The sequence below is a fragment of the Camelus dromedarius genome, chromosome 35 (assembly GCF_036321535.1).
Source record: "Camelus dromedarius isolate mCamDro1 chromosome 35, mCamDro1.pat, whole genome shotgun sequence".
Lineage (NCBI taxonomy): Eukaryota > Metazoa > Chordata > Mammalia > Artiodactyla > Camelidae > Camelus > Camelus dromedarius.
Window position 1 is genome coordinate 16,016,606 of NC_087470.1, and position 21,323 is coordinate 16,037,928.

The 21,323-nt window shown below is 57.1% G+C and overlaps 1 protein-coding gene across 1 annotated transcript in view; it reads right to left on the reverse strand.

Annotated features, from left to right (window-relative positions):
- The window catches only part of VWC2 (von Willebrand factor C domain containing 2), a 45,800-nt gene extending 27,274 nt beyond the window's left edge, over positions 1–18,526 (reverse strand). The window contains exons 1-2 of the mRNA XM_011000061.3: positions 17,843–18,526; positions 572–701 (exon numbers count right to left, since the gene is read on the reverse strand). Of these exons, the coding sequence (XP_010998363.3) occupies positions 572–701; positions 17,843–18,526 (814 nt within the window). The remainder of the gene's footprint in view (positions 1–571; positions 702–17,842) is intronic.
- Positions 18,527–21,323: the final 2,797 nt, after the last annotated feature.

A 21,323-nucleotide genomic window follows, 5' to 3' on the forward strand; every position in this document is an offset into this window, starting at 1 on the left:
TCTTGTCAATGCACCCTTAAGGTGATGCCCCGATGGGCCCCCTACTCCGCGAACCACGTCGTCCTCGCCATTCGGGAGGAGGGAACAGCTGCCCTGCACGATCGGGGACGCCCTGCCACCTCGCTCGCATCGTGCAGACGCGGCTTTTGATCCACCCACCTCAGGCTCTCTTCCCACCTTCTCTTCCCGCCCAAGCTGCTTACGGAAAATATTCCGCCGTGTTCCAAGTGTCACCTGCTTAGTAATGAAACATTAATGAGCCCAGCCAGCGTGTTTGATTTTTGTCTCGGAAACGGAGAAACCGCTTTGCAAGAACAAACAAAGTGAAATTAAAATAAGGGACTCCCTTCGATAGTGGAAATTGAATTTCTCCCCAAAGAATGTCAACGTCTGTAAAGCCGGGGCAGGGGTGGGTGCTGAGACCAGTGAGAGCCAGCCTGCATCCCTGCAGCCCCGCACCCGCCGGCCCCCCCGGGGCCCCGCGGTCAGAGATGCGTGTGAGTGACGCGGCGCAGGTCCCGGGGCCCTGCACGCCCGGGTCCCCGGGAAGCCGGCGAGGGGGCACACCTACCGTTCTTGCAGATGGGACAGCACTGGTCGGGCTCGTACACGGGGTCCACACACTCCGTCTGGGGACACGCGGACACCGTGCACAGCACTTCCCCGCTGGCCTCACAGCGGCACCGCTCGCACGGGGACACCTGAAACACAGGCCACGGTCAGAGTCAGGGTCAGCGTCCTCACCGCACAACATACAGACGTACCCAGCCCCGGGGTTTAGGGGGGTCCCCTCGGCGTAAACACTAGGTGGCCCCCCGGGTCTCTGTCTCCCTCTCTGCTCCCCATGGAGCAGCTAATTTTTAATTCGTCCACATAATGAGCTTTCTGTTGAAGACAAGTTTGTTTCTCCAAAGTGCAACAATCAAGGCAGCGTATTGAATTCTTGCCCGAGCAGCAGGCATCCTGCAGGTGACCCCCCTCCCCGCATCTCCGTGTTGAAGCGGCAGGACCGGAGAGGAAGGGGCGGGGGTGAGGAGGGAGCCCGGGGCCCGGCCAGGAGCTGTCTGAACGGGACCTCTCTTAACTCCCAGGCGACCCTAAACTGCACCTACCAACACGACCCGCCCTATTTACGGACGAGGAAAGCAGAACTCGGAAGCATCAGGGAGCTGGCCGTGGGCAGACCCTTCACCCGAGGCAGGGCTCCGGCTCCCAAGTCCGCGGTGGTGCCACTCCCCTCCAAGGCCTCGCGTGGGTCAGTCCCTTCCATCACGCAGTGTCACCTGGTCCTCCCGCATCCTGGCTCCAACTTGCCTCCAGCCACTGGCCCCAGTTCTATATTTTGGATCACTCCAATGGCACGATGGCCGTTCCTGGAAAGGCTGCACCCTGCCAAGAAATCCTCCTAGAAACAACTCTTATGGACCACGATGTGGATGGATCTTTTTCCTGGAAACCACCCACGCAGTGACTTTTCATGTGGGTTGACCCATGACCAAGCAGAAACAGCACATGCAGACCCAGTGATCAGAAGCAGAAGCTGGAAATACGTGCTTTAAAGGGCGGTGGACACGGGGGTTGTCAAACCGAGCTTCCCGGACAGGGGCTGGCTTTGGGTACCAGGCCCAGGATGCAACCAGCACTTACAGGGTTAAGGAACACACGCGACACTCGGCAATGCAGCCTTTGCCTACACACAGCAAAAGGGAGAAACGGAAATCTCCACCAGATGGCCTGCTTATTTCACGGAGCAAAAGCTCGACTTGTACTTAAAGGCATGTTTCTCAGGTGCCAGGCCACGGTCAGCCCGGCTGGGAGTCAGGACTCAAGGGTGTGTGTGTGTGTGTGTGTGTGTGTGTGTGTGCGCGTACACGTGCGCTCTTAAAAAATAATGAAGGATATGTACTACTTTATATAAAATAGGCAAATTGCAAAGACCTGTTGTACAGCACTGGGAACTATACTCAATACCTGGTAACAGCCTATAATGGAAAAGCATCTGAAAAAGACTAAATATATCTACGCAACAGCCAAGACATGGATGCACTAAATGTCCATCGACAGAGGACTGGATAGAGAAGCGGTGGTCTATTTATACAATGGAATACTATGCAGCCACGAAAAAGAATGAAATCATGCCATTTGCAGCAACATGGATGGACCTGGAGATCATCATTCTAAGTGAAGTATGTCAGAAAGAGAAAGACAGATACCATGTGGTATCACTTATATGTGGAATTTAAAATATGACACAGGTGAACTTATTTATGAAACAGAAAGAGATTCACAGACATAGAAAACAAAATCATGGTTACCGGGAGGGGGGGAAGGGGGCTGAGGAAGGATAAATTAGGAGTTTGGGACTAGCAGACACACACTACTGTATGCAGAATAGATAAACAGCAAGGTCCCACTGTGCAGCACAGGGAAGTGTTTTCAATATTCTGTAATAAACCATAATAGAAAAGAATATGAAAAAAGAATATATATATGTTTAACTGAATCACTATGCTGTGTGCCAGAAGCTGACATAATATTGCAAATCAAGTACAGTTAGAGAGGAAGAAAGGAAAAAGGGAGGGAGGGGGAGAGAGAGAGAGAAAGAAAGAAAGAAAGAAAGAGAAAGAAAGGAAGGAAGGAAGGAAGGAAAAGAGAAAGAAAGAAAGAAAGAAAGAAAGAAAGAAAGAAAGAAAGAAAGAAAGAAAGAAAGAAAGAAAGAAAGAAAGAGGAAGGAAGGAAGGAAGGAAGGAAGGAAGGAAGGAAGGAAGAAAGAAAGGAAGAAAGAAAGAGAAAGAAAGGAAGGAAGAAAGAAAGAAAGGAAGAAAAAAGAAAGGAAGAAAGAAAGAAAGGAAGAAAGAAAAAGAAAGGAAGAAAGAAAGAAAGAAAGGAAGAAAGAGAAAGAAAGGAAGGAAGAAAGAAAGGAAGAAAGAAAGAAAGGAAGAAAGAAAGAAAGAAAGGAAGAAAGAAAAAGGAAGAAAGAAAGAAAGGAAGGAAGAAAGAAAGGAAGAAAGAAAGAAAGAAAGGAAGAAAGAAAAAGAAAGGAAGAAAGAAAGAAAGAAAGAAAGAAAGAAAGAAAGAAAGAAAGAAAGAAAGAAAGAAAGAAAGAAAGAAAGAAAGAAAAAGAAAGGAAGAAAGAAAGAAAGAAAGAAAGAGGAAGGAAGGAAGGAAGGAAAGGAGGAAAAAAAGACTAAAAAACCCGTAGAGCGTGGCCATGGACAAAATCTTCCTCTGCTTTGCATCACAGACTTAGAAGCTACAGCCAATCTCACAACAATATAGAGGCATGTATTTCAACCACATTCTTTTTTGGTATATATATAATTTTTATTGAAGTGTAGCAGAGAGCAGGTTGAACGTGACTCCCACCTGGTCTGTGTCCCAAACGTCCTTCCACCCTGGAAGGCAGAAATGACCTTTGCACGACATACAATGCCTTTCTTGTCTGATTTCTGGCGCTCAGCACAATGGCTCTGAGATCCGTCCATGTGGGAACACACACCAGTACTTTCTTTCCCTTGGATAATGTCCCACTGAATGGATGTACCACAGGTCCTTTATCCACTTTCTTGTTTAGGGATGTTTGGGTTGTTCTTGTTTAGGGCTGTGACCAAAAAAGCTGCTCTGAAAATTCATGCGCGCACACACACACACGAAACTGATTTCTAGACATTTCCTCCAGCTCCCTCCTGCCTACACAGCGGGACTCCCCCACCAGCCACCAGAATGCCCACCCACTTGGCAATGTCAACACAGCTTTTCTCAAATCCTGCTTTCAAACACACCTTCCTCATCTTTGCTGCCAGAAAAGGCCAGTGAGCTGAGCTGGGTGGGAGGTCAGAGATGCCTTGTGTCACCCGCGTCCTGCTGTCTGAGCACCGACCACCATCACATTCCCAGTCTGGGACTTTTTTTTTTTTTTTTTTTTTTTTTTTTTTTTACTGTGATTGCTGGAGAAGGTGCCCTGAAACCCCGCTGCCGCCGGACGCAGTGGCTCCTGGTGGCTGCAAAGCGACTGCGGGCTGGACGCCGAGGCCTCCCCACAAGCAGACACGGGGGACGCGTGACACCCCCAGAACAGTTTCCAGCCCTTGTCGTGCTTTCACGGATAGGATTAATTCACACACAGAGTAGAAAGACCAGCAGAGATAACAGACGTCAGCGCAGCCCCTGCGCAGCCCCAGACAAACCCCTCTCTCCATTCCTCCATTCCTTCCATCCGTGGGGAGGGTCTGTTTATCCTTCTAACCCCAAAGTGATGGATTCCGCAGGGACACAAGAGAAGATTAACATGAACACGAAGAGACACACCGAATTCCGGGCCCGTCTCTCCCTTGCACTTTCCTGATTCCATTTCCTTCGAATCCCCAAGGACCCAGGTCCCCTTGAGTCCTCCTGCCACCCAGAGCCCTGCTCCGGGTCAGCCGGGCAGCTGACACCTGCTTCGGTGCCACTCGGGGGCCAGGGCCACACCTCTGTCACACCCAGAATCGTTCCAGTGACGGAGCTGGTGCAAAACACTGAAAAGGCTGGATGAACATTGACCAAGTCAGGAAAGACAGGCTCGGAAAGACACAAGAGCTGAGGCCGACGTGCCGGGCGCCTGATGGAAAACGCTGAACGAGAAAAATCTGCACCTTGGCTTCAGGAAGGGCTGCTCCCCGCCTCGGCAGGAGCTGCCCGGGGATCACACACCCACTCAGGAGGAAAAAGGATCAGACACAAATTGTCCTCTTCCGAGGGTTCACGATGCGGATGGCACGTTTAATCCGCCGAAGGAGGACACACCGGCCCTGGAATGAGATGCACTTTAAAGCCGCGACTTGACAGTAGGGGCAGGATGCTGTGTAATGAAGTGTGTGGACCCTGGGTCTCTCAGCGCACAGTCTGAGATAAAGATTTGCAAATATTAACTATGGTGCATAAAATAGACACACAAGTTTATACTGTGTAGCACAGGGAACGCTACTCGATGAAAAAGAATCTGAAAAAGAACACATGTGAATATATACGACTGAGACATGACGCTGTGCACCAGAAAGGACACATTGCAACCGACTATATGTCAATTAAAAACAATTTTTTTTAAATTAAAAAAAAGCAAAACTTCAAGATTCTGGAGCAATCAAATCCTGCCCCTGGGGGCGGACGTCACGCCACCCACAGCCCATTAATTACAGCTTTTCTAACTGCTCCACTGTGTTTTGTCAATGTTTCCTATAAATGGTTGAACTTTATACGGAGTCGCCGAGGGTTCTGACTCTCTCAAGCATTCAATCCACAAGCTTCAAATGCAAACATGGATGGTGCAGGATGCGGGCACGTCCGTCTTGCGGACTCGGGGTGACACACGCCCGGGTCCTGGGACAGTGATGCCAGGAGCCGGCTTTCCCTGGCTGCATCACCAAGCCCTCCATCCTCCAGGGAGCAATGCCAGAGGCTCACTGCCTCACGGGATCCCGTATTCTCAAGGACAGATGCAAGGAAACACCCAAGTCACTGACCTCTGAGCTCCCCAGAGGTCGGGGACATTGAGACATAAATGCATGGAAAAAAAACTAGCAGAATGGCAGGGAACGGTCGGTGCCAGCTGAGCTGGGAGCTGGGTGCCTGTTACGTATTTTAAAGGCAAGGGCTGTCGCTTTTGGTGGGAGGGGCAGGGAAAGATCAGACTGGAATATGGTTAAGTCAGCTGGGGAGGATGGAGGGACACCATCGAGACAAAGAGGGGCCTCGGAGGTCCCTCTTGGGCCGACGACCTGCCCCAAAGAGACCCAGAAACTGGTACGAACAAACGCTTCCCAGCATCCGCCGACGTGGCAAACTGCAGAACTCAAAGACCGGTTCTCAGTCGAAAAGAGCAAGGTCTTTGTGCCCGTCGGGCCTCTGGCTTAAGCTCACACCTTATGACCCCAGGACTTCGTTACTCTGAAAACCTCAAACCCAGAAACAAGCGGCCGGAGGCTGGCGCTAAAACCGCCCTCCGCGAAAAGGAGCCTTGGCTTTGGCCCTTCGCAACGCCACTGGCACCGTCTTGTCACCAGGTGGCGGAAGTGTCCTTTCCAGCTGCCGAGCGTCCGGCCTCACGGTTGCTCACGTGACGCCCTTGAGGGGAACCGCCAAGTCTCCGTCTGTTCCAGGCGCCAGGTCTGTTAGCTTTTGATAACCTGCAGTCTTGTTACGTTGGGGCTGGAGGGACACGCAGGAACAATGCTTTCCAGCTCTGGTTTTTTCTGGGGTGGAAACACACGCACGGATCTGGTGAATCGCCAAGAAATCTACACAGGAGGTCGGGGCAGCGGCCAGAACTCGGGGGGCCACTCCCGTGCCACCTCCCCGAGCACGTCCTGCGCCCCCTGCCTCCATCGAACACCCTCTCCTGACTCCCTGCAAGAAGTCTGGGCGGTGCTGCGCAGCCCCCACCCTTCTTTTCAACAGTCCCCTCGAACTAAATCTTTCCCCAAACTTGAGCCGGGTTCCTTGGGTGAACCTGTCTCCATCGAGGCCAAGGCGTCGCCAAGCTCTGTCTCCCCCCCCCCCCCCCGAAGCAGCGGGTCCCGCGGCCGCCGGGCAGCCTGCGTCCTCCAGGCTCCACGCCCGTCAGTCAGGGCCGCTCGGCCATCTCGCTCCACCTGCTCCGTGTCCGCCATCCGCCCTCCCTCCCGGGGGGAGGCGGCAGCGCCTTCCAGCCTCCAACCCCAGCCGACGGCTTCTGTTTGTCTCCTGCGCCCTGTTGTTTTGTTCTCTTTGGTGCCTCCGCGGGCTGAGACCGGATCCGCACACAAAGGGGCTTAATTAAGAACTGGCCCCGGGAGCCGTCAGTACCACGGATCGAGAGGCACCGGGCTGACACCCCCAACACAGCCCGGCTTTCTTCTCAGGCACCAAAGAGCGGCTTTTCCTTCTTACGGTTTAGCCGGAGGCCAGACCCTCTGTCTCAAACTGTCTTTCAAACCCTCTTGTGAGTAATTGGCTCAGATTAAGATCCCGCAGGTCCTGGCGTAAGCAAGGGGGTGGATTTTGGCAGCGTTCGCACAGTGGGCTTCCTGCTCTGGGAAACAGGTGAGCAGCTAAATGAGAACGGCCTTGGGGGCGAAGCCTTTGTGGGGTAATAATGGGAGGTCGAGGGTGAGACCCTCATGGTGGGGCTAGTGTTCCTCTAAGGGGCGGCAGCGATGGCTCTGTGCCACGTGAGGACACAGTGGGAAGGCGCCGTGTGCCCGCCAGGAAGAGGGAACCAGACGGTGCAGCCACCTTGAACTTGGACTTCCAGCCCCCAGAACTCCGGGGAGTAAATCTCTGCAGTTTCAGCCTCACACTCTATTGCATTTTGTCACGGCAGCCTGAGCAGGCCTCGCCTGCAACCCCACTTCTGCAGTGGAGGGAGATGTGTGCCCACGGGGTCGGGGGGGCATCCCCTGACCTCCCTCCCCTGACCCCCCCCCCCCCCCGCGCAGCTGCGAACAGACCAGCGCAGAGCGGAGCAGAAGCCGGCGAGATGCTCAGTGACCACAGGTGCCCCCGGCGGCCGGACTCCGTGCTGCCCCCCAACACTGGGCCTGTCAGGGCGTGGCCTCTCTCCTCCCACCTGGGAGCACGGGGGACGGTGGCATTTTGATGGCATTAATTTCACAGACACTTTGCTCGTGCATGGGTTAACAAATTCAGACCTTACTAGAAGGGGCATGACGCCCACTGGGCATGACCGCCTAGAGACCCGGCAGCCTGGGGGGACAAGGCTGAACAAACTCCTCCTCTTTAAAAAAAAAAAAGAAACAAAACAATGCGGAGATCGAAACCCTTCTGTTTGAGAATTAGTGTAAAGCCTTGAAGATAGGGGATCCATAGGAGAAAGACACAGAGACGTGGTTTTCCCTTAATATATAAATGACCAAGTAAGTGTCTTCCCAGAGTCAGCTTTGGAAAGACGGGTGTGAGTGTGTGACCCGGGGATGGGTTCTCCTGGGGACCAGATCCAGATTCTTCCAGGGAATTAAGTCAACTAAGAAGACGAGGCGGGAGCTGGGTGCAGCATAGGGAGTGGTGGGGACTGCGGCAAACGGGGGAGACGCTTAATGTACCCCAACCAGCATGCACACCTCTTCCTGCCACAGACACACCCCAGGACACGACAAAACCGTGTGGTTTTCTTCATCTGAGACGCTCAGCAGGGAAGAATGCAATGCAGGTGACCCCAGGACCGTGGCAGCCGCCCCTGCCCAAAGCGGACGCAGCTCCAGAGCAAGACTCACAACGGGGGACTAGATGGCGGCCACCGGATGCCCGGCTGGACGCCCTCTGAGGTCGGAGCCGGGCTCCCACCGGCCGGCCTCGGCTGCCCATCACCCAGAGAGCGCCGGGCCCCAGCCCAAGCCGGGGCTGCGGGCGCTCCTGGCTGTCACCTCTGGTCCCACACTTCTCGGAGCATCCTGCAGCTCCAGCAGGTCACCGCCAGCCGTGTCTCCAGGTAAGGAAGCCCATTTCCGAGGGGTTTTAAGCTCAGGTGGAGGAGAAAACGCAGGGACCCTCACAGGAGAGGGTCCGTCTCTGAGCTCAGACCGTCCCTGAGTGCTGGCCGGTCCCTGCGGTCACCCTGGAGCAGGCTGGGCGAACTGCCCTGACGTCCTGGAGGGCACCTGAAGCCGGAGGGCAACTTGCTTCCCGCGGGAGCCGCGCTGCGCTGACAGGCTGACATCAGAGCACAGTTCAGCCCTCGGGCGGTCCTGCCGCGCGTCCCCAGCTCCTCACAGACCCAGGGAAAGGCAGCGGCCTTGTCACAATTCCTTCTCTTCCTCCTCCTCGTCCCTGACACGTCTGCCCGTGTGACCTGATCAATGCAAAGGGGCTCAGGGCAGCCCTGCTCCGCGTGGGAAGGCGCCGCCCGCATCCCGGCCACCTGCAGACTCCCTCCGTGCGGCCCCAGGGGACAGAGATGACCCGGTGACACCCTGTCCACTGGCCCAGGGCCTTGCGTCCCCAGAACAGAAGTGTCAACAATGCAGCAGGGTGAAGGGCCACGGGGCTACCCTGACCCCTCAACGGGAATTAATAAACGTGGGTCGTGGCTTGCTTCAAAACTAATCTTGTATTCTATTTGTTTCCAGCCTTTTTTTTTTTTTTTTTAATGGAGGCTCTGGGGATGGAACCCAGGACCCCGTGCATGCTAAGCACGCCCTCTACCCCTGCACTATTCCCCACCCCGCTGTCTCCGGCCTTCTGAAACAAAAATATTGCCATACCTTGTCCAAAAACATGCCAAATTTGAAAGTAAAACATAGGCAAGAAATTGTTTTTTAAAGTTGGACAAGGGAGCGAGAAATGAGGGCAGCCTGTGAACCACGACAAAAGCAAAGCCATGACCCACAGAAGGACCGGTCCATCCGCTTTTTCTGGGCTGCTCGGGGGGCAGAGGGCACCGACAGCCACGCAAGAGGGAGACTCCACTCAGAAGTGGTCTGAATTTGATCGCAGGACGGGCCGGAGCATCGTGCATGGCCGGCTGGAGCTTGGTGGCACCTGTGACCGGCAGAAGGAGGGGCCTGTGAACACGGCCATCTGTTTCACGATTCGGTCAGAAGCTGCACTCGCCCCCAGCAATGCCGTTTTCCCCAGAAGCATTTAAAGGTTGCATTTCACAGTGCTTCCCGTCTGCTCAGAACTGTGACAATGCCTCCTGGCGTTGGTTTTGGGGGCTGTTCTGTGCCCCGCCGGGTTCCAGCAGCACGCCTGGACCCACGCATCCTCCCACCGCATCCCGTTACGACAACCGCATCTTCTCCACGTGCCACCAGGCTCCCCGGCCCCCAGCTCCGCGAAGCAACAGGCTTCCTTCCGCTCCTCCTCGACCCCCTGACTTTGCGTCTGGGGTCGCGGCCCTTCTCCCTGCATTTCGGCCTTCAGGCTGCATCTGCAAACCCTCTCGGGGAAGGTGTGTGGCTGGTCCGCTCGCTGCTTTGGTCTGAAACCACTTCGGTCCAAGCTCCTTCCTGGAGGGCAGCCTGGCTGGGACGTAAATTGCATGAACACTTACTTTTTGTTCTTTTAAACACTTTCTTTCGCTACTTTGGGTTTTCAGGCGGTCAGCCTAATTCCTGTCACGTTGTGGGTTCAGTCTGTTCCCAGCGGGATGTTAGAGTTAGCTGAGATTATATATATATACATTTATATATATTTTTTATCTTTCTTTAGACGCACTGGGATTCCCCAATCAGAAAGCAGGGGCCTTCCGACTAGATGATCGTGGACACTCTGTCTTCGTTTCTTCCACGTTCTCTGCTACATCTTTCAAAATTCTAATCGGGTGTGTGTTACACCTTTTCTGTCTCGTGTCCACGTATCAAAACGTCTTCCTCTGTCCCGTCTGCGGACCTGGGTTTCCTTCTGGGAAACTTCAACTCTACCTGCTGGTTCCCTAGGTCATCTCGTAATCTGCACCTCCAGGCCCTCCCAGGCTGAGCCTCCCCGTGGTAACCCAGCGTTTATTTCTTTGGGAATGTTACTGTTTGGGCCCCGATCTGGTGGCGTTGGTCGTGGCTGCCTCAGGCTCAGGGCGCTCTCCCCTCTGCTGTGTAATTTGTATTCCGACATCACACGCCTTGGAACGCAATTCGCAGGGACGCTGTGCAGCCTGGATGGACGGCACGTGCTTCCCGAGGGTGCTGGCCTCCGTCGGGCGCCTGTGGGCGTGGCCAGCCTGGGACCCCTTTAAATAAAAACAAGCCTCTTGGAGTTTTCAGACCCCTCAGGGAAGAGTGAATGGAGACAGAAACACTTGAGAAGGACCCTCCCAGCTCTGCAGGCGCTGAGGCCTGTCCAGGGGTCTGTCTGCTCCGACCTCTGGCAGGCCAGGCTCCTCCGGGACCCATCCTGGTCTGATTCTGTCTCTCTGGGGCCCTGGATGTGTCACGTGCGGCAGCCTGGCCCTGAGGACCGAGGGTCGGGCCCCAGGCATCAGCGATGCTCACAGCCGCCCCGGAAAGGCTGGCCTTTCTCTCTGGATCCTGACTCCCACCCCTGGGAATTAATCTTTCTCTCTCTCTCTCTCTTTTTTTTTTTTTTTTTTTTTTGCCATTTCAGCCATGCTTTTAAGAAGATGTGTTTTATGTGAGACCCAGGATGTCACGAGTCCTGTTTCATGCACTGTGGCTTTTCAGGCCATCAGTCTCCCATATTCCCCGGCAAGGGTGGCCTCATCACCTCCTTAAAGCAAAACTCACTTCTGCCCAAACAGGGGACGTGCAGAGCCACCTGGCACCTTGATTTTCCATCCCTGGGCTTTGGGGCGAAGGCTTCCGCGAGAGCTCCCAGGGCCGCGGGCAGAGGCCTGACATCATCCTTTTCTGCAGATCTGACAGGCACTGGATGTCCTGGCCGCACCCCGGGGCCCGACAGAAATAGAAGGAGCGAAGTCCAGCTGGCAGGATCTCAGCCTTGGAACAGACACGCCGCAAGGAGGTTTTCCGGCTCTGCGGGCAGAACGGACCGTGAAGGATGGCTGCAGGGGCCCTGGGCTCGGGCGGGAACCCACCACCTTGGCTCAAACTCGTGCATATTCTTTTGGAGACAGACTCGGGTCCTCCCCCCACCCCGAAATCCCAGAACCCCAGGACTTTTCCGTCACTTAAAAACAGCCCAGCGGCAACCCCGGAGTCCAGGCGAGTGGCTTCCACCTGGCCTTCCACCCTGAGGGCCCTCTCGCCACGTTGCACACTCCTGGGTCGCTGCCCCCTCGCTGGAGGGACCCGAGGCTTTGTCTCCGCATATCCACTCTCTAGCCCAACGCCTGCAAATGTTTCTTTGAAGATGCATTCTTTTTGGAGGAACTGAATGCAGGAGTGCGTTTTCTGTTGGGAAGCATCAGATCTGGAAGCAGCATCCAAGAAGGAGTCATTTACAGGAAAACACAGCCGAACGGTGAGGACCTCCCCGAGACTGGAGCCTGGGGAAGACGGTCTTTCCGGCTGCGGGCCGCACCTCCCAGAAGGTCCATGCTCCGCAGAGCGCACTTCCAAGGCCACACGAGCAGCGGGCTCCCACTCCCCTGTCTGTGCAGAGCTCTGCAGGGTCACACGTGCCTCATTCCCTCCTCATGACGTGGGCCACAAGCAGGATACCGTCCACGCTTTACCACCAGAGGCTCTGAGAGTTGCCCGGGGCACAAGGACGGAGCAGAACATGGCACCGGGGCGTCTTCAGACGGTGGGTCCTCTGCCCTCGGAGCTCTAGGAGCTGCCTGTCCACCCGAACTGCGGGGCAGGACTTGACGGTGTGGGACCAGGCTTGGGGGCCTCCCCGGATGCCCGCCGGCTGGCCGATTTGGAAGAAGGCACTGGTTCTCTAAGGGGCAGTTTCTCCCCTTGCGGGCAGAGGGCATCACCTAGGAGCGAGGCCGCAGGACCACGGGGAAGTCAGGCCAAGCAGGGGTGTGGTCAGCTGGCGAGCAGGTGTCCTTGGAAAGGAGCAGGTGGCTGCCACCTGGGACTCGTCCGCTCTCGCGACCAGGTGGCAATCAGACAATGACTTCTCATTTGTCAGATGTCCGCAGTAGTCACACGTCTGTCTTCTGTGTGGTGGGCCGCGCAGAGCAGCTCCCTGGGCCGGGGCTGGCTGTCGGGTCAGCGGTGTGTCTGCCGAGGGCCTGGTCACCCCCGAGGTCCGCCCACCTGTCCAGATCCAGCGCCCCGCAGGGAATCCCGCCCTTTTGTCCTCAGGGGGGTCCCGTTCCCCCTACAACTCAAGATTTCAGGCCTTGAAGGACACAGTTATTCATTGGGTCCTCGATGGCCTGGGTGAAACACAACATAAACCCACTGAAATACTATATAAAAACCACCACACTGATTCAGCATTTACCAGACACAGATGCGGGCCGGGTGCCTCCCCTCCTCCACGGACCACAAATCCCCTCAGCCACACAGAAGGTGCCACCCATCACCGAGGGGCCGTGAGCAGCCGCAGGTACGTGGGGAGGGCACGATGCTCAGAGCCCGGCAGGCCAGGCCTCAGAACCCAGCTTCCCTAGTTACGGGATTGCTGACTTTGATCAAATTCCTGAAGTGGTTTGAGCCTTAATTTTCTCTCCTTTAAAACAATAAAAATAAAAAATACCATTAATATTAGTCTGTTGTGTAAATCCTCCCAAAATGCAGACAGCGCGTTGGCACTGGACAAACGCTGGCTTCTTTTTCCCCATCATAAAAGCCTACACTTTGGGGGGTTAGCAGATACGGGTCCGGTTCAAAATCTCCCTAAGACACCTCGGCCACAGCAAAAGGTCCTCAACATTTGGTCCTATCCAGAGAGTCCATGAGAATATTCGGGCCACGCCAAGTGGTTTTGGACGGGACCAAGGATCAAGGACCTGTCGGTGTGGATCAAGCTTCTTAGGGAAGTTTCGGACATTTTTATAACGTTCGTCTCACCAGATGCGCAAGTCAAGCACTGTGTGGAACATGTTAATAAGCAGTTAGTTATTTAAGTTGGGTTTCCCCTGCCTGAGTCAGGGACACGTCTGAAGGGCCCAGAGAAACCACATGGACTTTCTTCTTTAAAAAAAGAAAAAAGAAAGTTGCCATTTAAATGGCTTTAGCCAGAAAGGCAGAAACTAAGAAATCCAGAACTTGCAAAATCTTCTTAGAAACTACGAGAAACTCCATGGTAGCAACAGCACACGCAGGAGAGTGACTTATGGAAAAGAACGTGCACCTTGCGGGACTTAAACTTTGCAAAGGTGGATAATGATGGCTTTGTTCCGGGTTAAGCAGCATTCACCAAAAGACTATAAATGCCGCGAGACTGTCTTTCTCTTTACTGGCAGTTTCTCATAATTGCAAGAGAGATCTGTTTAGATGGCGCTTTTGATTCCAAATTTCATGTAAGATTTTTTGACTTTTTTTTTCATCATAAACTCCCAGCCAGGAGATTTTTTTTGCAGCAAGCCAAATGCTGAGGCTCTGGTGTGACTCACGGGTCCTGAACCACTTCACCTGCGTTCAGTTATCTCCCGTCCAACAGTCCCCACGTGTTAAAAGACAGCCCAGCAGGCGTCGCTGATCCATAATTCATGTGCTCTTTTCCTTCCGAGGTTCCTCCAACTGCAAGTCAGGGCTCCAGCCTGGACACCCTGGGCAGATCCCACCCCGACCAAAAGCAGGTGAAATTTCGGTTCTCCTGCACACCTTTATCTCGGGGAGGCACACGCATTCCATGAGGTTCTAGAAAACACCGAAACGAGCTTGCAGACCTCGTTTCCAGCTCCATGGGTCCCTGGCGATCAGGATTCCCAGGTGCAGGGGGCAAAGGGGGACAAGTTCTTTTGAGGTTCGAAACGGAATGGTTTTACATGAATTGGATTTCAAATCTGACCTGCTGCTGGCCCCCGCGGTCGTCACCAGGGGCAAGTGTGAAAGAGATCAGCAGAGCCCGGGGCAAAGGGTTCACCGACACAAGTGATGTGACAGTTCCTGACGGCGCCCGGCGTGGAATACACAGATTCACGGTGGTCTCAGTGGGCCGCTTAATTATGCTTATCAGACCTTCATTAGTTTATTACCCATCACGCTGTGCCTTGTCTGTAAATTCTTTCTGCCCATCAGCCTTGCTACTGCAACCCGCCCCCCACCCCACAGGCCTGGGACGGCCACTCTGGTCCCCGACAACCTACGCGACAGGCTGGACCGTGTCACCCCCCAAATTCAGATGCTGACGGCCTAACCCTAATATCTCAGAATGTGACTGTCTTTAGACACGAAGTCTTTCCAGTGGTGACAAAGGGAAAAGGTCATATGAGCTGGTCTGAAGCCAGTCCGCCTAGGGTCCCTGTGAGGAGGGATCAGGACACAGACACGCACAGAGGAAAGGCCATGCGGGGGCACAGGAAGGAGACGGCCTCGGGGGAAACCGGCCCTGCTGGCACCTTGCCCTCGGACTTCCAGCCTATAAATGTTTGTTGTTGACGGCCTCCGGTCAGTGGTTCTTTGCACGCAGGTGACATACCACGGGAAGCAGGGAGCACCATTCATTTAGAAAAATTATAAACCAGGAGGCAGGCTTCCTGACTCAGAGCTGGATGCCGGCTGGTATGAGGTGAAGACAGGACACTTGGTACAATGTGAGCAGCAGTGGAGGAAATCCTACAAGTAACTGTGTTTTTATTTGGCTGCACAAAATAAATCGCGAACACCCCTGCAGGAATGAGGAGAAGACTCTATTATGAGCACCTTAACAGTATCTCGTCCAAGCAAGTGAGGTCTTCAGCGGACATCCGGCTGAGATCCACCAGGCAGACAGGAACAGGGGGTTTTTGTGGGGCAAAGAGCAGGGAGAGGAGGCGGAAGGCAGGCTTGGAGCACAGAGAAGGCTGCGCAGAGGACAGCAAGTGGACGCGGACCCAGGCAAAGAGAAGCTCCGGAGGGCGGGCGAAGCTACAATCTGTCCAGGACCCAGCGCGCATCCAGGCACAAGAAGGATCTGGGTTCCGGTTTCTGACTTCAGACACCCACCGACGGCGTCCAGCCTCCATCACTCTCAGAGAGCAGAGAACAGACCACCTCAACGCCCGAGTGCCCCCCAGGGAAAGAGGTCCAGAACCGGCCTCCCTTCCACCTCCATCCTTGCTACAGTCAACAGCGTTCCAAGCACAACCCTTTGTACCGCCACCTCCATTTGAATTGCATTTTCTTTGGCGAAGCGCAAAGCGCTTCAGATACAAAATGCATTCCTTCTCCCTTTGCCCTGTACTTTGCGCCACGCAGACTGCAGGCTGCAACGGCTCTCCTCTGAAGCCCAGGGTACCCGGAGGAGCAGGCGCGCGAGCAGCCGTGCCCTGGCGCTCAGCATCACGTCCCGACAATGCCCCGTTGTTGCAGCGCACAAACCCCCGGGGCCTCCCCGCTGACCCTCTGCCCTTCTGCGCTCCTGCTCTTTGGCACGTGGAAGGAAGCTTGCACAAAGCCAGGGTACCTTCAGGCGATGCCTGGAAACCTTCCCGATACTAACAGAAAGGAACAAGCCTTGTGACATAGTTGCACTGTGCTTACAGGAGCAGGAACAGCGTTAACATTTCGCGGCAGCTTTGCAACATTCATGCACGTGGGCCCCTTGGCAGCGGGGTTAAAGGCTCCGTGAGCGAAGGGCTGCTGGAAGGTGAAAAATGCACTTTATAAAAAGTAGCTTTACGGGCACTGTGATTCGCCCCGAGATGATCAGCTCCCCGGTCTCCATTCTGTTCCTGACATCTCTCAACTCCAGACCGTGAAACATTCGAGCTATCGACCGATTTTTGAAAACAGGAACTGAATAAGGAAGCCCCTCCCCCAGGGCACCCAGCGCTCGGCAATGAGCAACTAAGACAGAGGTTGGAATTCTTCCTTCTACCTCTGATTCTTGCTCTGTGATGTGGCTGGGTTTTTTTTTATCAACCCAGGACCTCCTGCCTGCTCAGCACGCGCTCTGCCGCTGAGCTCTACCCTCCCCTCCACGGGACGCTCCAAAGAAGTGTCTACAGAGCAGCACGCAGTGTGAAAAACCAACATTATTAACGAGAAACTCACTGCTCTGTCTTTGCCCCACCACACTGAGATTTTTGTACGCACCTAAAGCAGAAGGGCACTGTTCGTCTGCAACCCTGTCCCAGGCCGACCTGGAAGGTTCCCTCCTTCCGGCTTCCCCAGCTCCCACGGCCAGCTGTGCCTCAGCACTTCTGATTTATACCCAAAACATCTGGAGACGTACCTGCCCGGCTCCCCAGCAACCGGGAAGCCTTCTGAGGGCAGGGCTCCTGACTCACTTCTGTTGTGTGGCCAGGTTCCGGGGACCCACAGCCGCCCTCCCCAGCCGCCTTCCTTGCTCAGCTCCCAGGATGCCCTCTGCTGCCCGGGAGAGCTCTGGCATGCCAAGTCAACAGGCCAAGTCGAGCCAGGCCAGAGGGTGAGCGGACTGTGGTGGGGTTGGAATGGCTGGATGGCCGGGCAGTTGCCTCCCAAGCTCACTAGTAAAGCAGCAGGGCTTTTGGAGTTCACCCCCGGGCAATGCAAGCGCCCTGGGAAGTATCTCCACCTGCACGCGGGCCCCGCGGGGCTGGGCTAACGGCCCGCCCGCTTGACACAGGACTCTGCTTCTTAAAGGCCGTGTTGCTTCCACCTTATTTAACTATTGTGTCTCAGTTTCCTCTTCTTCATAAGCTGGGGCTAACAGTCATCTACCTTGCAGCGTGCTATGAGTTTTAACTCAGTTAATACTGACATCTCACAGCCAGCGTTCAGTAAATAGCCCACGCCGTTAGTATTACGACCAGAATTCGCCTAAAATAAAACAATTTTTAACCATCAACAGTACTTCTTTCTTTTTTTTTTTTTTTTTGCCGTCTACTATTTTGGCATCCGATGAGCAAGCATTTTTTTTCCTTTTCAATTTCTAGAGCATTTGCATGGCACCCAACATATAATCAGGAAAGTGGCTTATTTAGAACGAGCTGAAGGATCGACCCCACATGGCACGGAAAACTACCCTGTGTTTGAAAGTAGGTGAGCATTTCGGCAACAACGCTCTTCAATTAGGAGCCGTCAATTGATGTTAAAAGCAGAACCAGGACTTTTGTTCGGTCAGCTTCCCCTCCGTGCCACGGGCTTCACTCTGAGGAAACCCTTTTATAGCGAATGTGGCTTGGGGCACATGGCTTTTAAAAAAATTAGCTCTGCCCTGAAAAAGAGCGACTGGGCTTGGCGGCCGCCAAGCAGCGCCGCCCACCTCTGGGCACCGGGGCGCGCCCGGGGCGGGGGGGGCGCAGCGAGCGGGGCGACCCCCTCCGGGGAGGCGCAGAGGCGCCCGGCGGGCGCTCGCGTCTTACCACGAACTCCTCCAGGGTCTGGTAGGTCCTGCCCCGGAACTCGCAGTAGTTCCTCCTCTCCTTGCACTGCGGGCAGCACTGGCTGGTGTCGACGTGGATGCAGCGCGGGTGCAGCCGCGGGCACTCGGGCTGCGCGCACAGCGGCCCCTCCTCGGTGCACAGGCACGGGCAGGCCGAGGGGCCCGGCGCGAACTTCTCCCCGATGGCGTAGACGAAGCCGCCCTCGTCCACGCAGCCCTTGCCCCGGTAGTCCGGGTACGCGTACTCCTCCGGCGGCTCGGGCGTGGGCTCGGGCTCCGGCCGCGCCGCGTCCTGGGCGGCGGGGGGCTCCTCGCGCGGGGTGTCCCCGCGGGGCCGCGCCGGCAGGGCCCCGGCCTGGGCGGCCCAGGCCTGCTTCTGCTTGGTCCACGCCTCGCGGCCGGCCGGCCCGCGGCCGCCCCTGCTCTTCCAGTCCCGGCCGCCGCCGCCGCCGCCGCCCTCGTCCCTCGCCGGGCGCCCGAGCTCGCTCACCCGGCCCGGGCCGTCCCGAGACGCGTGCTCGCGCTTCTCCTGGCCCGGCTGCTCCGGCGCGCGGGCCAGCTTCTCCAGCGGCATGCTCGGGCTGCACAGAGCCACCACCAGGCAGCAGGTGAGCAGGAGGGAGCTGGACAGCGCGCCCGCTGCCATCGCCGCCGCGCTGGGCATCCCCTACCGCGTCCCGGCGGGCGGGCGGGCGGGGAGCGCGGCCGAGGGGCGAGTCGCATTCACAGCCCGGGGGCGCGCCGCCGCCAGCCGGGAGCCGCCGTCCCTGCGGAGAGAGAGCAGCGCACAGCTGAGCCCCGCGGCCCGCGCGCGCGCGGCCCCCGCCCGGCCCCGCGGCTGCCCACATCCGCGCGCCGGACGCCCGGCGCCGGGGCCCGGCCGGGGCGCTCAGGCGTCCCGCGTGGCGCAGACGTCCGCGGAAGCCAAGTCCCGGGAGAAGCCCGGCCGCCGGTGCTGCTCCCGCGGCCGTGAGGAGCGGGGAGGCGGCCAGCCGGGCCCGCGCCCCCTGCGAAGCTCGGAGGGCGCCCCATCTTCCGGAGCCCCGGGTCCCCCTCCCGAGGTGCTGACCACACTTTCCTAAAGGTTACCCATCGCGGAATTGCGCAGTGGAGGACACGAGGGACCCCTCCCTCGCTCGCCTTAGGGCGTCTGGGGCGGAGGGACGGGCGGGGGTGAAGGCAGCCCCTAGGGCCCGGTGATTCATCCCCAACAACTTTTCAACCGCCCCCGCCCCCTCCCCCCCCAGGCAGGAAGAAAGTCCCCGACGACCCCCCATCCTCAGTACCCCTCCCCCTCCCCCGCCGCGAGGTCGGGGATCCTGGCGCCCAGGCAGTCGCTCAGCGACTCGGGGCGTTAACAAGAGACCCCTGCGTGGGTCGCAGCGCTGTCTCACAATATTTTTTTAGATCGGGGGGGGGGGATCGTGGCGGCGGGGCAGAGATGCCCGGCAGCACCGAGGTGTGCAGTCGAGGGGGAGGGGGCTAGGGGTGCAGGGCGCTGGGCGCGGCGAACCCCTCACTCTCCTAGTCTCCGAAAGCCTCTCTGGGTCCCAAACTTTCTGCCGCCCCAAGGGGCCGACAGAACCCTAGACGCCGCAGGGTGCTGGGAACCCAGCCTCCTCCACCTGGCCCTCCGCCTCCCCCAGCCCCGAATGCGGCGCGCTCCAGGGGGTGGCTGTCTCCCCCTCGTCCCCACCCCCTTCCGGGAGGGCTCCGGTCACCCCCGCCCCCTGCTCACCCCCAGCCCCGGCCTGGCGGCCCTCATCCCAGGCGAATCGCCCAGAAATACGAACTTGGAGTTCGGAGGCGGGCCTTGGGAGCAGCAGGGAGGCGGAACGGTGCCCGGGGCGCTGCCCCCCAACACGCACCCCCAGCCCTGGGGGCGCGCGCCCACCCTACGTACATGAGCGCGGGGCGCCGGCCGGACGCCGGGCTCGCGGCGGGCGCGGGAGCAGCAGCGGCGGGCGCGGCCCCGGGAGGCCGGCGCCCATCCTCCGGCCGGCCGGGGACCCGCGCGGGGCGCACCGCGGAGAGGGCCGCCCCACCTGCGCGCTCCGCCCCGCGCGTGCACCAGGCTAGGGCGGCTCCGCCCGCTGGCTCGTCGCGCCGCCCGCGGCCGCCGCTCGTGGCTCCAGGTCGCGTCAGCGCCCGCGCCGCCCTCCGCCGCTCCTCCCCAGGTCTGCTCCCCGCGGTTCCGGTCCCCAAGACGGACTGCGCCCTTGGGGCACCCCGCCTCGGCCTGGCGCCTCTCCTCCGGCGGGGACGGCGGGCTCCCCGGACCAGGCAGGGATGCTGCGCGAGGCGCGGCGCGTCGGACGCAGAAGAGACGCCCGGAGCGCGGCGGGCGAGTGGCACCGAGGCCGGAGTGGGAGCCCGAGCGCCCTCCTCCGGCCTCCCCGCCTCCCCCGCCGCGGCCGCCTCGGGCCCCGCGCCCCCTCTGGGGGGGGGCCTCCCTCCCGCTTGCTCCCTTCCGGGCCCCCCAGACCCACCTGTCAGCCTCCCGCGCGGCCGCCCCCCCCCGTTCTCCCCTGTCACTCACCCTCCCCTGGCCCTTTCATCTCGCCATTTCCCTTTGCTTTATTCTTTAATTTCTTCCTCCCTAATTGGCCCCCTCTGGCTTTCCTCCCTGAGGACAGCTCGGTGTTGCGACTGTTGAAAAATCTGAACCGAACTGCGTGTTCAGTTTGGAATTCGAAGGCCGTGTTAGCTTAGCAGCCTTTTGGAGGGTTTTTTTTTTCTTTTCTCCCCTGCACCCTCCTCTTTACATTCAGAATCCCAGAGGCACAGTCCTGTAAGAGAGAAAAGTCATATAAAAATCCGTTCAGCGTACTTCCTCCGGTCACGAACAGGAACGGTTCGGATTAACTTGGCTAGAATGCTAAACCGCTAAGCAGAGGCCCAAGTGGTTCAGGCCTTTTCCTGTTTGATCTTGGCCAATGGATGCGCTGCTCTGTTTGGATAAAGGAGACAAGGTAACTGTTCAAATTAACCCCCAAAGTGGACTTTGTATGGAGATGCACATCCGGAAGGCCGCGGTTCCTAATCCTGTCATCGCAGAACCCCTGAAAATGCTCAGACGTGCAAACACGCAACTTTCCCCTCTAGGGAAGGGCCCTGGGCTGGGCGGTGGTGGAGGCGTTGAGGAAATTCCACTTTCCCCTACCTTACAAGGGGATAAATCAGGTTGAGATGAAGTTCGGAAAAGACAGGGAGGCCGCGAAGGCCTGGGCGACAAGGCGCTTCTACTTATCCACCAAGATCAAATAAAAAACAAAAAAGTTGGGTGGGGTGTTTCTGTGCCCAGGAAGATTTGAGCCTTTCTGCCTTTGCAGTCCCCACCCTCTTTTTTTCTTCCTGTCACTTCGCGGCAAGAGACAGGTCACACTTGCCCGCGGGGCAGGGGAGCCTGGCCACCCAGACTGATTCTTCTCCAGTCGGTAAACATCATGTTTGTGTTTTTG